Here is a 14583-nt window from a genome sequence, read left to right as displayed (position 1 = left end):
TCTCCGTTTTGATTATTTTTCTCTTCTTTAGACATTTTGTGTTTGACATTTTTGTGTTTTTTTTGTCCATTTGTATGTTTTGTTTTTTTGTGTATTTTCCTTTCAATTTGTGTTTTTGTTTTGTGTAAATTTGTGATGTCCCGTTTTTAAAGTCATGTATATATCTGTTATTTTGGAGTCATACTTGTGTTATTTTGCATATTTTTTTCCTTATTTCGAGTTTGAGACCTCTTTCTGTGTAGTTTTGTTTTGTGTAAATGTATAGTTTCCTGTATTTATTAAGTCATTTTGGAGATTCTTGTGTATGTTGTCATTTTTGTATAGGTGTTGTCTTGCGTCTATTTGTTGCAGTTTTGTAAATTTCTACACTTTTTTCTTTGTCATTTTTACATTTTGTGTTTTTTTTTTTTGACCATCTGTATGTTTTGTTTGTGTATTTTCCTTTCAATTTGTGTTTTTGTTTTGTGTACATTTGTGGTTTCCTGTGCTTTTGAAGTCGTTTTGTGTATATTTTTGGTTTCCATGGCAACCACCCCAGGAGTTTTGTAAATCCTCTGTTTTGTACATTTTTTTTTCTTATTTTGTGTTTTTTAGACCTTTTATGTGTAGTTCTTTTGTGTGCTTTTCTGTGCATTTTTGTTGTCATTTTATAGTCATACTTGAGCTTAGTGAACATTTTACATTTATTTTCAGATTCGGCCAACATTAAAGTCACGGTGTAAACTACATTTCCCATGATGCTTCAGCGGGGCGAAGCCATCAGTCCAGCTTTAGCAGCCAGAGCCTCGTTCTGCTGGATGTGATACTCCTGGAAACGGATGGAGATCCTCTGGGTCATCTTCAGGTACTTCTGGAGACACGCCTCAGAGCAGCTCGACTGAAAAGAAACATGTTCATGTTCTCACGTTCATGTTCTCATCGTTCATTATTCATGTGTTTATCGGTGCTGACCTCGGCTTCTCTGACCTCCCTCGTCGTGAAGTCTCTGACACAGTCGACGAAACAATTCTCCGTCACTTTGTTGTACGTCCCCAAAAACTCCTTAAACTGTCCCATAAAAAACAGGGTCACAGCACTGTCTATCTGCTATAGATCTATATGTAATCTATGATTACACATCTATGCACAAAGATGGGCTGGGACAGAACATCTGGGCACTCCCTAAATAAAACCACGATCAATATTCTTTAAATTCTTGAGATTTGAATCAATAAATCAGTCACTTTGTGTGATCGTTGTTTCCAAAAACGACTGATATTGAGGCAGATTTTTCAAAAAATATTTTACGGTTTTATTGTTTTCCATAACTTTACATAAACTGGTCAATTTGAAAAATTAAAAAAAATTTTTTTTTTTTTAAATGACTGCCTTTGAATTGTTTTATAATAAAAGAGAAAATGACTCAAATTCATAACAAGATACGAATCATTTCATCACATTCTAAATGTTTTCAGGGCAGAAAATAATAAACATATTGTTTAAATAAAACCTAAATATTTTTTTTTCCTCGAAAAATGTGCTCAGTGTAGAGCAACTATTAACAACACAATCCTCGCTGATGGTAAATATTAGACAGTATATTTCATAAATGTGTGACATAATAAAAACTGATTAAACATTTAAGATGATCAGATATAAACTATAGGGCCAATATTTCTCTGCACCTCCTTTTTGTCTCAGTTTGTATTTCCTGTGCCGTCATAGTGTTTCTCTCACTAATTTTCTTTATCATCAACCGCTCATTATTATTAAAGATGATTGGATGAGGGAGGGCCTCTGAAGCCTCTCATTGGTCCATTGGGTCAGGTCGTCACTAACTGGGCCAATCAATCGTCTCCTCTCTGTCTCTATCTGTAGTGGGATGGGTTGGCCCGGGAGAGTTACCATAGTTACCTAGGCAAATAAATAATTTATTGAAAACAGTCAATAATAATAATAACTTTAATTTATAATGCACTTTTCATTCCAAGGAATCTCAAAATGCCGCATTTAAAAGATTTAAAAGCAGAGTTATTGATCAGCCAATCCTCGTTTATACCTGATCGCAGATTAGGTCATAGACATTTCAAAGGAGAAATAGAATTAAATAAATAAGAATAAAACAGCTGCTGAAATCTGTTTCCTCACCTGTTTGATTTGATCAGACTCAGAAACTTGAACCGCCATCTCATCAACTCTGAGGACACACACACACACGTGTCATAGGTCGTATAAACGTAAACAAGCTCGTTTACTGTTGATATTTCCAACCCAACAGCGTTTGTAATGGTATTCCAAAGATCTTTAGTGTTTTAATAGTGTTTATATTATTAATATCACACATATTCAGACTCGAGGAGGGACCAGGGTTTTCCATTGATGCCCCTTACAGCCGATCCGAGCACTTTTAAAAACCGATGGGAGAAGCTCAACAGCAGTATTGAAGCAAGGCAGTCCCCTCGCTTCCACACAGGTGACCCCTGGTGGATGAAAACACCGTATTTTCTCTATTTACCTTTATCGTTGGTTTGACAACTGTAAAGTATCTTTGAGTTTTTGAAAAGTGCTTATGAATAAAATGTATCATTATTACTGATGGGACAAGCAAGATTTCCATACGGATGGCTATCCATACGTAGCCGTACGGACGACCCCCCCCCCCCCGGTGCTAATCGTACGTGACGTGTCCTATGACGTTACCAGTGCTATTCGTACGTGGCCTATGACGTTACCAGAAGTCATGTGACCATTCCGTGCAAAAAATTCCAATCCACGTCAGAAGGTTATGGTTAGGATTACGGTTAAGATTAGTTAGGTTGTAACGTAGTTTAGGAATCTACGTATTCATAGCAAGTACGTAGCATCTTAATCACGTGACCTATCTCGTCACCTAAACTGGCCAATGAGGGGCGCTACGAACGGCTATGTACGAATAGCCACTGCCAAAGGTAAATTTACGAGGAACACCGTTCACTAACCAGGTCCATGATTATTTTTAGAAAGTGTCTAGAGATACGTTAAACGTAGCCATAGCCCCTGGGACTATGGTACGTTTCTGGACCTTTTCTACATAAGCGTAATGTCCCTGTCTTCGCTGTGTCAAGATAGCCGAGTGGTCTAAGGCCCCGCCCTCAAGGATTCTTCCTTCCGCTAACGTAGATTCAAATCCCACTTCTGACATGTACATTTTTTTGATTTTAACATATTTAACACAGCAAATTCTACCTTTAAAAATACATATCTGACATATCTGGTTCAAATAAAAGGGTTAGCGGGGTAGCTAAAAATAAATATGAGCTAAAATACAACTGACAGAACATTAAGTCACGTGGTGCACCTGTCACGTGACTTAAACGTGCCAATGACGCAGCGCCCCTCATTGAATCAGAATCAGAATCAGAAATGTTTTATTGGCCATGTACAGCCCCAAGGACAGTACAAGGAATTTGACTTGGTGGTTGGTGCACAAAACAAACAACAAAAACAAATAAAAACAAAACAACAAAGAACAACCCAGCAACAATAATAATAATAATAATGATAAATATAAAGGATGAGGGATAAATAAAGGATAGATAGAGAATAAAGGATAAATAGGATAAATATAAATATATATATACTGTGCAGCAGACATCAAGCTGGTGGAGGTGGTGATTGGGTGGGGGGGGGGGGTTCAGTGGGTGACCTGGGGTGTGTTCATGTGGATGGTGGCAGAGGATACGTTAAACGTATCCATATTCAATGAGGGGCCCAATTTTTATTACGCTATTATTTTAATTTCATTTACAAATTTGAAGGAAATGCACAATATGGACTCAACAGGCCGATAAGTGGAAAAAGCAGGAAAAACCTGAATATTTAGCTCGTGTGCAGCTTTAGCAGCAAACTCGGCATTTCTACCTTGCAGACCGATATCACGTTTCCGCTATTTATTTTTTTCAAAGAATCAATACTCCAACAGGGAAAAATGATCTAAACCTGTCAGACGCGCTGTTCACACTACTTGACCTTTGACCTCACGCACGAGAACTGAACAGAGCAAGATTTCCGAGTGTGAAAAGGATTATTAATTAAGTCCTGAAGATTTCATTATGGATAATTCTAACTTTTGTAACAATTTTAATGAGCATAAGTTGTTTAGTTATCTATATTTATCATTCATCGTATTTTTTCTTCTCTCACAAACTTTGGTTCTTTGAATGTTTTTCCCACAAAAAAAAATATTTCAATTAAAAAAATATTCTCGTTAAATTTTCCTGTGCTTCATAAAATAAAAATTATACATTTTAAAATACTTTATGTAGGTTAACACACTGACCTACAGACGCGCAGAGCCCTCTGATGCTAAGCTAAAGCCAACACACACAGATGGAGGCGTTTCCGGTTTGCTTTTTACGATTTTCGCCTCTTCAAGAGTTTAAACTTTAACAACAGGAGCTTCCAGTTTGTTTACATGTTGTTGTTTACCTGAAAAAACGCCTCGTGCAGCAGCTGAAGGTCACGCGGAGTCGCAGAGGTTTAATCAAAATTAGCTTTAAATCCTCACCTATAAATCATCTACTATCATAAATTATACTGTTATTAGCTAAATAACTAATCAGTTTAACAACTACTAGTAGTAGTTATTTAAATACTGTTTATCGTTCTCTCAGCAGCGACTCGGTCTGTGTGCTTCTTTCTAATTCCTCCGGGCCGCTACAGCCGCTCACAGATTAAAGTTCCGACCTCCGTCTGATTATTTCAGTGAAAATAAATGAAATAAAACAGGATTTATTGTGATTCTATTAGATTCAAATTTTGCCTTTAAAAGTTGAATTATGTTTAAATATCTTTAATTTGTTCACATTTCAAAAGCCTCATCAAAAATCCAAATGAATTATATTTGTGTATTTACAAAATATCAATCTATCAAATTACATTTATTATACTGGCTTATAAAACAATTAAGAATAAAACTTTAATAATATATTTATTATTATTTCATTACTACTACTAATAATAATAATAACTAGCAGAGGTGATAATATCTACATCTGTGTGGAGACCCTGCTGGTCAGCTCTGGACTCAGTGAACAGTGACATCACAAAGTTCAAACATAGAAACTTGTGTTGCCATGGAAACAAAAACACATTTTATTAACAAAGATATCTATAAATTTTCATCACAACATTTCCCAGCATGCCTTGCAATATCACACATATCCTGTTTAAAGTGTTTCCATGGCAACCACCCCAGGGTGGCAAGTCCCCCCAGCAACAGCAGCCTGAGAGGAACTAAAAGTCTTGAAGGTTCCTGGGTCAGTTCTTCTACAGGGCGGGGTCTCAGTTTGTTCTTTGTTCTAAAGGTTCCAGGTCTCGCTCTTGGCTTGGGTTCTGAGTCACTGGTTCCTGGGTCAGGTTTTCCAGAAGGTGGGGTTCTGGTCCAGCCGTCTCTTGAAGTTCTCGTACCAGCGCAGGACACAGCTGGAGGGGATGAAGGTCTCTGATTGGCTGGGGGTCATCTGTCCCTGGGTGAGGGCGAATGACGACAGGAAGTTGTAGAAGTTGTCCACCATCTTGTGCGTGAACATCAAGAATGAGTCGGAGGAGGTGGCGGTGGTGCCGCTAGTGGGGGTCTGCTGGGCCAGCTGATCCAGAGCCTCCACAGACACGCCGATCTGGGCCCCGGCCCCGCCCATCCCACCCATTCCTACCATCCCGCCCATGCCTCCCATCCCAAAGGGCTGTGGCACCACCTGCCGGGCTGCCTTTAGCCCTGAGATCTTAAAGATGGCACTGGGTTTGTCGTTGGAGATGAAGCCCAGCAGCTGCCAGGACAGCTCACCTCCAGGGTCCGGAACCGACAGGTAGACGGCCCCGCCCATCCCCGCCGGGAAAGGCTCGGTACCGAGCAGGAAGACCACCACATGGTTCACCTGCTCAAAGTCTGGGAGCAAGAACACAAATTTATCCTGGGACACACGAACCGGGTCAGTCTGGACCAACCGACCCGAAACCAGGCAGCCCAACATTCTGACTGGACCAGCTCTGTGGGACACAGGCACCAGGTTAGGCCGGTTTAAACCAAGTTAGACCAGTTTAGACTATGTTAGACTAGGTTAGACCAGTATAGACCAAGTTAGACTATGTTAGACCAGTTTAGATCAGTTGAGACTAGGTTAGACCAGTTTAGATTATGTTAGACCAGTTTAAACTAGGTTAGACCAGTTTAGACTAGGTTAGGCCAGGTTAGACCAGTTTAAACCTGGTCAAAGTAGTTTAGACCAGGGTTAGACTAGGGTGGACTAGGTTAGACCAGTTTAGACTAGGTTAGACCAGGTTAAACCTGATTAGAGTAGATTAGGTCAGGGTTAGACTAGGGTGGACGAGGTCAGATCAGGTTAGATTAGGGTTAGACTACGTTAGACCAGGTTAGCTCAGGGGGTGTTTCAGCAAAGATTCAATGAGCAGCAGGAAAAGTTAAGCCCGATTTTATCCTGGTTTATCCTGCACTGACTGTGTCTCCATGCCAATTGATGTGTTTAATCTTTAATGAAACAGCTGATCCAGTTACATCCTAGATAAACTCATCCAGGATATCAGGATTAGCCTGGCTATAGCGCGTATTACTCTCAGGTTAACCTGGCTCTGTGGGACAGATGTGAACAGGCCGAATTAACCATAGACCGAGTCTAACTAATTCAGACTCTATCAAGCTGGGTTAGCTAGAAACAGTCTTGGTTAAACAGAACAGAATCTGAACGGATTAGACTGAGTTCTACTGTATACTACCGGGTTATATCGGGTAGACTATAGTAATACCGGGTTTTGATCGGATTACATACCTGAGCCGAACTGTTAGAAAGTTCTGGAATCCTCCACTCCGCTCTGCTCTGCTCCGCTCTGTGATCGACTGCCCAGCCTACTTAGAATGTGCCCTCAGTTAGTTCTGACAGGCACCGAAAAAACCCACAGGCAGCGATTTTTACTGCTATGATAGATTTTTCTAATTAAGTGAAACATGTGTGACAAAAACCTACCTTTAAAACTCATTACATTATATGTTAAATCTATACAATTATATTTACATATTTCTTGTAGGTGAGCTCTGAATTTTATAACCTCGTTATCTTTATATATATATGACGTCACACCTAATATTATTAACTGCATCATTTCTTTAAGTTAAAAAAAAGGTTTAAATGCATAAAAAGACTCCAATATATATAACTTAGTATATATGCGTGTGTTTTTAAATGTTACTTACTAAACTGTCATTTATTTTGTTGTGTCCAAATATCAAACTTTCATACTAAATTTTTACACTTGGCACCCCATATGGGCCTGTTTATAATAATAATAATAATAATAATAATAACTAATTAAATTTATTTGCTGCCCTATTTTAGTTTTATAGTCCTGCATGAGATTTATAAGTGTTTTTTGCCATCATAATATTCATGCAAACCTTGCCCGCTGATGAACATTTTATGAAATATCATGTGGTGAAATCCTTTTTAAAAAAATAATTTAAATCTCTGAACAAAAGCTAGATCGATGAGGTAAAAATCAGTTTTCAGATGTAAATCGCTCGGCTCCGGAAAGCATCGTTCGGCTCCGTTCGGCTAAAGTCGTGTGTGTTCGGCTAAACTCAGCTCGGCTCTGACCTTTCAGACAGGCTCGTCATGGGAACTGGCTGATGTTACTGCGGACCTCCTCACACATACTCGGCCCTTTACACGTCATTGTTCGCGGACAACCGTCCCTGTCGGAGCAGCCGAAGCCTTAAAAAGCAAACGGTGAGTTGGTGCTTGGAGCTCCCGCGGCCTCGGCTCCAGGGCCGAGCTCGCTTGTGATGATTGTCCGCGACGGCAGCGCGGCCTGTCCGCTCTCCTAGAACTTTAGGTCCGAGGCTGTCTTTAAAAACTCAAGGCCGCATCAGGAGTTTTTCATTATTTAAAACACATTTACCCAGAAATTCCATAAAGATATAATAAAAACACATTAACTGAGTGTTGGAGTAAGTTTTAATCTTTGAAAACACGTTTTGATAAATGTCAAATCGAGTGTTGAGATTAGCCTCAGGGTGCTAGCGTTAGCTCAGCGTTAAGTGCTCAGTCTGTGTTTAATTTATTAGTTGGCTGGCTGACGGTGTTAAACTGATAATTCTCCGGTCTGTCGGTGGACCGGGGTGTCAGCCCCCACCAAAAAAACAGTATTTGTTGCTCGGCAGGAGCCCTCGGAGCTCCGAACATAAGCAGCAGAAGCAGAGACACCGGAGCCCAGATCTTCTGAGTCAGAGCTCCGCGGTGATGTTCGGGCCTTCGTGACGTCCAGCCCCTCCATGGATCTCACAGTCCGGCAGAGGCTTTAATTTACTCGGAATGAGGCTGATGGAGGTCTTACAGCTGATGATCTTCATCATTTAAATACAAACCAGTCACAGACATAGACATCAGTGTTGTCGGTGAGATATCTGTGAAGGCTGTCCGTATCGATACACCGATAGGGATTTTATCTTATTGATCCGTCAACCCATAGTTTGAATCTTATAATATCTCTAATAAACTTCAAAAGGTCAGTAGTCACTGAGTGACAGTTCCTATCCTTTACAGAAATAATAAATAGTTCCTGTCCTGTTTTTTTCATGTCTCCATCAGAGGAAATCTGATAACTTTGGACATTGTTCTCCCTGATTTGTTATAACTTTTGGCAGTCGATATAACTCCAAATGTTTTTCACGGTCTGAAACACGGCAATCATTCACCATTTCCTTTAGTTCGACTTTCGGGATCTGCTTTGTTTACCTGTTGAGTACCTCCAATATGGCTACTTCAGGTTTGATGACGCGCCTTGATTGCCCTTTATTAACGTGTGATAAATAACTTAGGCCACACCCACCACATTCCTAGCATGCACCTCTTCACCAACACTGGTGTCTTGTCCTCTCCACAGGAAAGACTGCAATCCCCACAATCCCCTGTGAAAAGGAGCCACGCCCCCTTACCTGTGACTCCACCCCCTGGTTGGTTGGATGAATCCTGAACAGCAGTTTTGAGCCGTGATTGGGCGCTGAGCGGCTAGGTGAGATTACATACACACGCGTGTATGCTTGGATAGAATTGAACACAACTGTCTCAGAGAGGGAGGAGCCATGATTTTGTGTGTGTGTGTGTGTGTGTGTGTGTGTGTGTGTGTGTGTGTGTGTGTGTGTGTGTGTGTGTGTGTGTGTGTGTGTGTGTGTGTGTGTGTGTGTGTGGGGCAGCCCCTGCAGGATGGCGGACGTGGACCCCGACACTCTGCTGGAGTGGCTCCAAATGGGTCAGGGCGAGGAGCGAGACATGCAGCTCATCGCCCTGGAGCAGCTCTGCATGCTGCTGCTCATGTCTGACAATGTGGACCGCTGTTTTGAGACGTGAGCGCCACAGGCTGGACTCAAGTGTAAAGCTTGTGTGTATTAGTGTGTGCGTTAATGCCCCGCCCCCTCCTGCAGGTGCCCCCCTCGGACCTTCCTCCCGGCGCTCTGTAAGATCTTCCTGGATGAGAGCGCTCCTGATAACGTGCTGGAGGTGACGGCCCGTGCCATCACCTACTACCTGGACGTGTCGGCCGAGTGCACGCGAAGGATCGTGGGCGTGGACGGCGCCATTAAAGCTCTGTGTAACCGCCTGGTGGTGGTGGAGCTCAACAACCGCACCAGCAGAGACCTGGCCGAACAGTGTGTCAAGGTAAGCCCCGCCCCCTCTGTCAGATCATCATTAAGGGCGTCAGAAAAAATTGATTTGGCGATATATTGTGAGATTATCATATTGATCTAAAAATGCTACATTTCTGGTTTTTAACAACAACAACAACAAGAAAATTATTTGCGCTAACATTAGCATAGCACGTAAACTCCTGGTCACTAGTTGTCAGAGAACGCATCATCAGACCTTGTTAAATTACCTCACTCCTCAATGCATTTTAGCTTTACTATCGCTTTTATAAATGTATGTAGTTACTTTTTATTAAGAATTAAAGAACTTAACAGAATCAGAATCTGTTGGAGAAGTAACAATTAAACTTTTTTGAAAAATGTAATTTGACACTTGATGAACATATTACTTGTATTTGATATTGGTACTTTAATTACAGTTCGTTACCATTTACTTGTTCTCACAAGTTGATAAACATAAAATAAATTGTATTTCATACCATTTTGTACTTAATTATTGATTGTATTTTTTAGTATCGGGATACATTGTATCGTGACATATAAATCATGAATTATATCGCCAAATTGACAGCCCTAATCATTATTTTTATTATTATCATCATCATCACCTCCCCCTCTATGCTGACCCAGGTCCTGGAGCTGATCTGCACCCGTGAGTCTGGCTCTGTGTTCGAGGCTGGGGGTCTGAACTGCGTGCTGAGCTTCATCAGAGACAGCGGACACCTGGTGCACAAAGACACGCTGCACTCGGCCATGGCTGTCGTCTCCAGGCTCTGCAGTAAGATGGAGCCTCAGGACTCCTCTTTGGAGACCTGTGTGGAGTCTTTGTCCAGCCTGCTGAAGCACGAGGACCACCAGGTACCAGAATTAGGTTAGACCAGGTTAGAACAGGGGGTGTTTCACCAAAGATTCATTAAATGAGCAGCAGGATAAGTTAAGCCTCAATTTATCCTGCTCAGGAGCAGGTTAGCTGCACTGACTGTGTCTCCATGGCAACCAATATATTTTATCTTTAATGAAATGGCTGTTCCATTCACATCCTGGATCAACTCATCCAGGATATCAGGATTAACCTGGATATAGCTCAGCCCTGTGAAACAGATGTTATACTGACCGGGTGTTGTATTACAGACTGAAACGGATAAGACAGCGTTGACCAAATTCAGACTCTATTAAACTGGGTTAACTAGAAGATGATCTGAATAGTATTGACTATAGAGTGAGTCCTACTGTATTATCCTGGGTTAGATTCAGTCTCTGAGCCGTCCAAACAGCGACACAAAGTGACTTCTGACCTCTGTCCTTTAGGTGTCAGACGGCGCTCTGCGCTGCTTTGCGTCGTTGGCCGACCGCTTTACCAGGCGTGGCATTGACCCCGCCCCCTTAGCAAAGCACGGTCTGACGGAGGAGCTGCTGTCCCGAATGGCTGCCGCCGGCGGCACGACAACGGGCCCCGCCTCCGCCTGCAAGCCCGGCCGAGCCTCCACCGGCGCCGCCCCCCCCACCCCCGACTCTAAAGTCAGCAACCAGGTGTCGACCATCGTTAGCCTGTTGTCCACGCTGTGCAGGGGCTCACCGCTTGTCACACATGTACGTTCGTAGAGATGGTAATGCAACTTCCTGTTTCACAGCAGCGCTAATGTCTTTTCCCTCCCCCTTTGTCTTGTTTTTTCTGTCTGTCCTGTGTTTGTTCCGTCTGTCCTGTGTCTGTCCCATACGGTTCAGGACCTGCTGCGCTCTGCGCTGCCTGACTCCATGGAGTCCGCTCTGGGAGGAGACGAGCGCTGTGTGCTGGACACTATGCGTTTGGTGGACTTGCTGCTGGTGCTGCTGTTCGAGGGGAGGAAAGCTCTGCCCAAGTCAACGGCGGGTTCTACCAGTCGGATCCCGGGCCTGAGACGCTTGGACAGCTCAGGAGAGAGGTCACACCGACAGCTGATTGACTGTATACGCAGCAAGGACACGGATGCCCTGATCGATGCCATCGACACTGGAGGTTAGAGTGAATGCATCACAGACTGTCCACGTCTCCTTCTGATGTTTGTGTATTTAATGCTTTAAAGGATTTTCCACTGTCACTGTCTCCACGAACAGCTTTTTTAGTCGCAACGACAACTTGTGCTGCGTTTAGTTGCTCTAAAAAACCAAGAAAAGTTAAAGATGTCGATTTAAATCTTGTTTTTACAGAAAGAGGATAAAACCAACTGTGACATCAGAGGGCAACAATTCCAACTCTGAGGTTTGGTAGTAGACAATGAAACAGAGAAGAGCTCTCCTAAGGGACCTTTACTCTCCCAGAGCTCAGTGTACTGACACGCTCTGGTGAATAAAGTTGATTGAGTAAATCACGGACTGTTGAAGACACACAAACCCTGAGAATAGAGGGACTTTAGGGTGGAAGTCCTTCAACAGTCTGTTAACTTCAGCCACCAGAGTGTGTCAGCACACTGAGCTCTTCTCTGCTTCATTGTCTACTACCAACAGATCGCTTGAACAGAGCGTCAGTTTGTTTATCTGCAGACTAACATTATTTGTTCATTTAAAGACAAACAATGAGATGGTTTCATATCATCCTCATACATGTGTGAATCTAACATGTGAATGTTTGTGTTGCAGCCTTTGAGGTGAACTTTATGGACGATGTTGGACAAACTCTGTTGAACTGGGCTTCAGCCTTTGGAACGCAGGAGATGGTGAGCGCACACACACACACCCACCAAACCCGCTCCCACGTCTGATCTTTTCCCCTAAAGCGATGGCCTAATGTAGCAAAATCTGAGCGACATTTCAAGTCTTCCTCCGAACCTGATGTGATATCAGTGTGTGTTTGTTTCAGTGCATTTCTACTGTGTTCACATTCAAGTTAATAACAATCGTTAACTCCATTAGCAACATTAGAATGTTTGGTACGATTTCAGGAAGTTTGAGTTTGAATAAGGGAAAGACGAGGAAACGGAAATGAAACGAAGAGGCTGTATACACACACACAGACACAAACATTTACACACATTCTCGGTGTCTAAAACAGAGGTCACCAACCTTTCTGAAACTGTGGCTACTTCATAGGTACTGTGTATTCTGAAGGGCTACCAATTAGAAAAGCACTTCTTAAATATTACATTTTCACTGTGTCACGGTAAGATAATAAGGAAGGCTACCAGTAACTTAAAATGGTAGGACAAGTTGAGGTTTTCTTGTGTTTTTAAAAATGTATTTTATACGTATGTAATATAACAATGACCATACACCAAATCTGCAACATTTGCCAGTGTTTCAGTGAAAGTAAACATTTAAAGATGGTTAATTTAATACTAAAACTTTATCACATGCAGCAGTATTTAACACGACTATGTACTAACTACATCTGTCATGTGTTTATTTTTGTGATTTTTGAATCCTGGACAGTAAATCAGATTTCAGATGGAGCTCATTGGTGACTAGAGCTCCTGAGGGCCCCTCACATGGTCCATGTGGGCTACCTGGGGCCCGTGGGCACCATGTTGGTGATTTCTGCTCTAAAATGTTGTCAGACTTTAACCCTTGCTCTCTGTGTTTGTGTGTGTGTGTGTGTGTGTGTTGCAGGTGGAGTTTCTGTGTGAGCGCGGTGCAGATGTAAACAGAGGTCAGAGGTCATCCTCACTGCACTACGCAGCCTGTTTTGGACGTCCACAAGTTGCCAAGGTGACACACACAGCAGCAGTCACTTTATTTATTTAAGAATTTATTTGACAGGGACAATGCAATTCAACGTAGATGCAACAGTTTGCAGCTGATGTGATGTACGTATGTAGCTAATGCTAGTTCACAACTCCTGTCCCTGGTTGGGTCTTTTTATACTACAGTCAAAACAATAAAACTTACCCAGCCACAATACAAAGATTATTAAAACATTCACATATACAAAGCTACTTACAAATGGGTCCAATTTAGATTTTCTTTCAGCCAAGCCTTAAGCCTACAGGTGAACGTTTTAAAATCTGACATGGTCTTGAGTTCCGTTGGTAGTTGATTCTATAGCGTAGCACTTCAGTAGATGAAGGCAGACTGACCAAATAAAGTTCTGCAGTGATGGGTCTGACAGTTGTGATTGATGGAAGCTCTGATGACTCTGTTGTTGATGTTTTTATCTGGACAAAGGAACTGAGCGGTTCAGGTGCTAGGTTATTAATACATTTGAATGTTAGTTTGAAGCTAAAGCTTTCAAAACTTAGCAACTTGTGCTTCTCCAGAATAATGTTATTGTGTGTTTGTGTTTGCGTAGACCCTGCTGCGTCACGGCGCTAACCCTGACCTCAGGGACGAGGATGGAAAGACTCCTCTGGATAAAGCTCGTGAGCGAGGACACAGTGAGGTGGTGGCCATCCTTCAGTCTCCTGGTGAGAGCAGCTTCGCACACAACCACGGCTGCTTCTTCTTCTTCTACTACATCACTGTGTGTTTGTGTGTGTGTATTAGGGGACTGGATGTGTCCGGTGAACAAAGGGGATGATAAGAAGAAGAAGGACGTGAACAGAGAGGAGGAGGAAGGAGGAGAGCCTAAAGGAGACCCTGAGATGGCTCCCATTTATCTGAGGAGGCTTCTGCCTGTGTTCGCTCAAACCTTCCAGCAGACCATGCTCCCTTCTATCAGGTAACACACACACCAGCATGTCACAGCATGTTCACAGTCAGTGGTTAATATGTGTGTTTGTGTGTGTAGGAAAGCAAGTCTGGCTCTGATCAGGAAGATGGTCCACTACAGCAGTGAGCTGCTGCTAAAGGAAGTGTGTGACAGTGAAGCTGGACACAACCTGCCCACTGTACTGGTAGAGATCACTGCCACTGTGCTGGACCAGGAGGTACACACACTAACACACAGGTTTTTCTCCTCAGTCACTTTGAATGTAGGACAGCAGAACCATGGATTAATT

The 14583-nt window shown here is 42.4% G+C and overlaps 3 protein-coding genes across 4 annotated transcripts in view; 1 reads left to right on the top strand and 2 right to left on the bottom strand.

Annotated features, from left to right (window-relative positions):
• Positions 1-664: 664 nt before the first annotated feature.
• On the bottom strand, positions 665-4700 carry timm9 (translocase of inner mitochondrial membrane 9 homolog). The gene is made up of 4 exons (XM_028438502.1): positions 4447-4700; positions 2128-2176; positions 952-1047; positions 665-877 (listed from the first exon to the last, which is right to left on the bottom strand). Exons 2-4 carry the CDS (start codon positions 2164-2166, stop codon positions 743-745), a joined length of 270 nt encoding a protein of 89 aa, XP_028294303.1. The 5' UTR covers positions 2167-2176; positions 4447-4700; the 3' UTR covers positions 665-742.
• Positions 4701-5127: 427 nt separating this feature from the next.
• Positions 5128-6894, bottom strand: hikeshi (heat shock protein nuclear import factor hikeshi). The gene is made up of 2 exons (XM_028438501.1): positions 6804-6894; positions 5128-6006 (listed from the first exon to the last, which is right to left on the bottom strand). Exon 2 carries the CDS (start codon positions 5988-5990, stop codon positions 5373-5375), a length of 618 nt encoding a protein of 205 aa, XP_028294302.1. The 5' UTR covers positions 5991-6006; positions 6804-6894; the 3' UTR covers positions 5128-5372.
• A 665-nt stretch (positions 6895-7559) lies between these two features.
• Positions 7560-14583, top strand: part of hectd1 (HECT domain containing 1) — a 29143-nt gene continuing 22119 nt past the window's right edge. For both annotated transcript variants that reach the window (XM_028437310.1, XM_028437309.1), the window contains exons 1-12: positions 7560-7757; positions 8914-9042; positions 9224-9373; positions 9452-9686; positions 10304-10531; positions 10982-11263; positions 11399-11669; positions 12290-12366; positions 13256-13354; positions 13935-14049; positions 14129-14303; positions 14373-14511. In XM_028437310.1, coding sequence (XP_028293111.1) covers positions 9234-9373; positions 9452-9686; positions 10304-10531; positions 10982-11263; positions 11399-11669; positions 12290-12366; positions 13256-13354; positions 13935-14049; positions 14129-14303; positions 14373-14511 — 1761 coding nt within the window. In that variant the 5' untranslated portion in view covers positions 7560-7757; positions 8914-9042; positions 9224-9233. The remainder of the gene's footprint in view (positions 7758-8913; positions 9043-9223; positions 9374-9451; positions 9687-10303; positions 10532-10981; positions 11264-11398; positions 11670-12289; positions 12367-13255; positions 13355-13934; positions 14050-14128; positions 14304-14372; positions 14512-14583) is intronic.

This window comes from Gouania willdenowi, chromosome 22, assembly GCF_900634775.1.
Source record: "Gouania willdenowi chromosome 22, fGouWil2.1, whole genome shotgun sequence".
Classification (NCBI taxonomy): domain Eukaryota; kingdom Metazoa; phylum Chordata; class Actinopteri; order Blenniiformes; family Gobiesocidae; genus Gouania; species Gouania willdenowi.
The sequence above is the reverse complement of the archived record's forward strand: the minus strand, read 5'-3'. Positions and strand labels throughout refer to the sequence as shown.

Bases quoted from the DNA above. Each gene is read 5' to 3' on its own strand.
- hikeshi (XM_028438501.1), bottom strand. From the start codon at position 5,990: ATGTTGGGCTGCCTGGTTTCGGGTCGGTTGGTCCAGACTGACCCGGTT.
- timm9 (XM_028438502.1), bottom strand. From the start codon at position 2,166: ATGGCGGTTCAAGTTTCTGAGTCTGATCAAATCAAACAG. The intron at 1,048-2,127 runs GTGAGGAAACAG...TTTATGGGACAG, and splicing joins AGTCTGATCAAATCAAACAG to TTTAAGGAGTTTTTGGGGAC. The intron at 878-951 runs GTCAGCACCGAT...GTTTCTTTTCAG, and splicing joins GGGAGGTCAGAGAAGCCGAG to TCGAGCTGCTCTGAGGCGTG.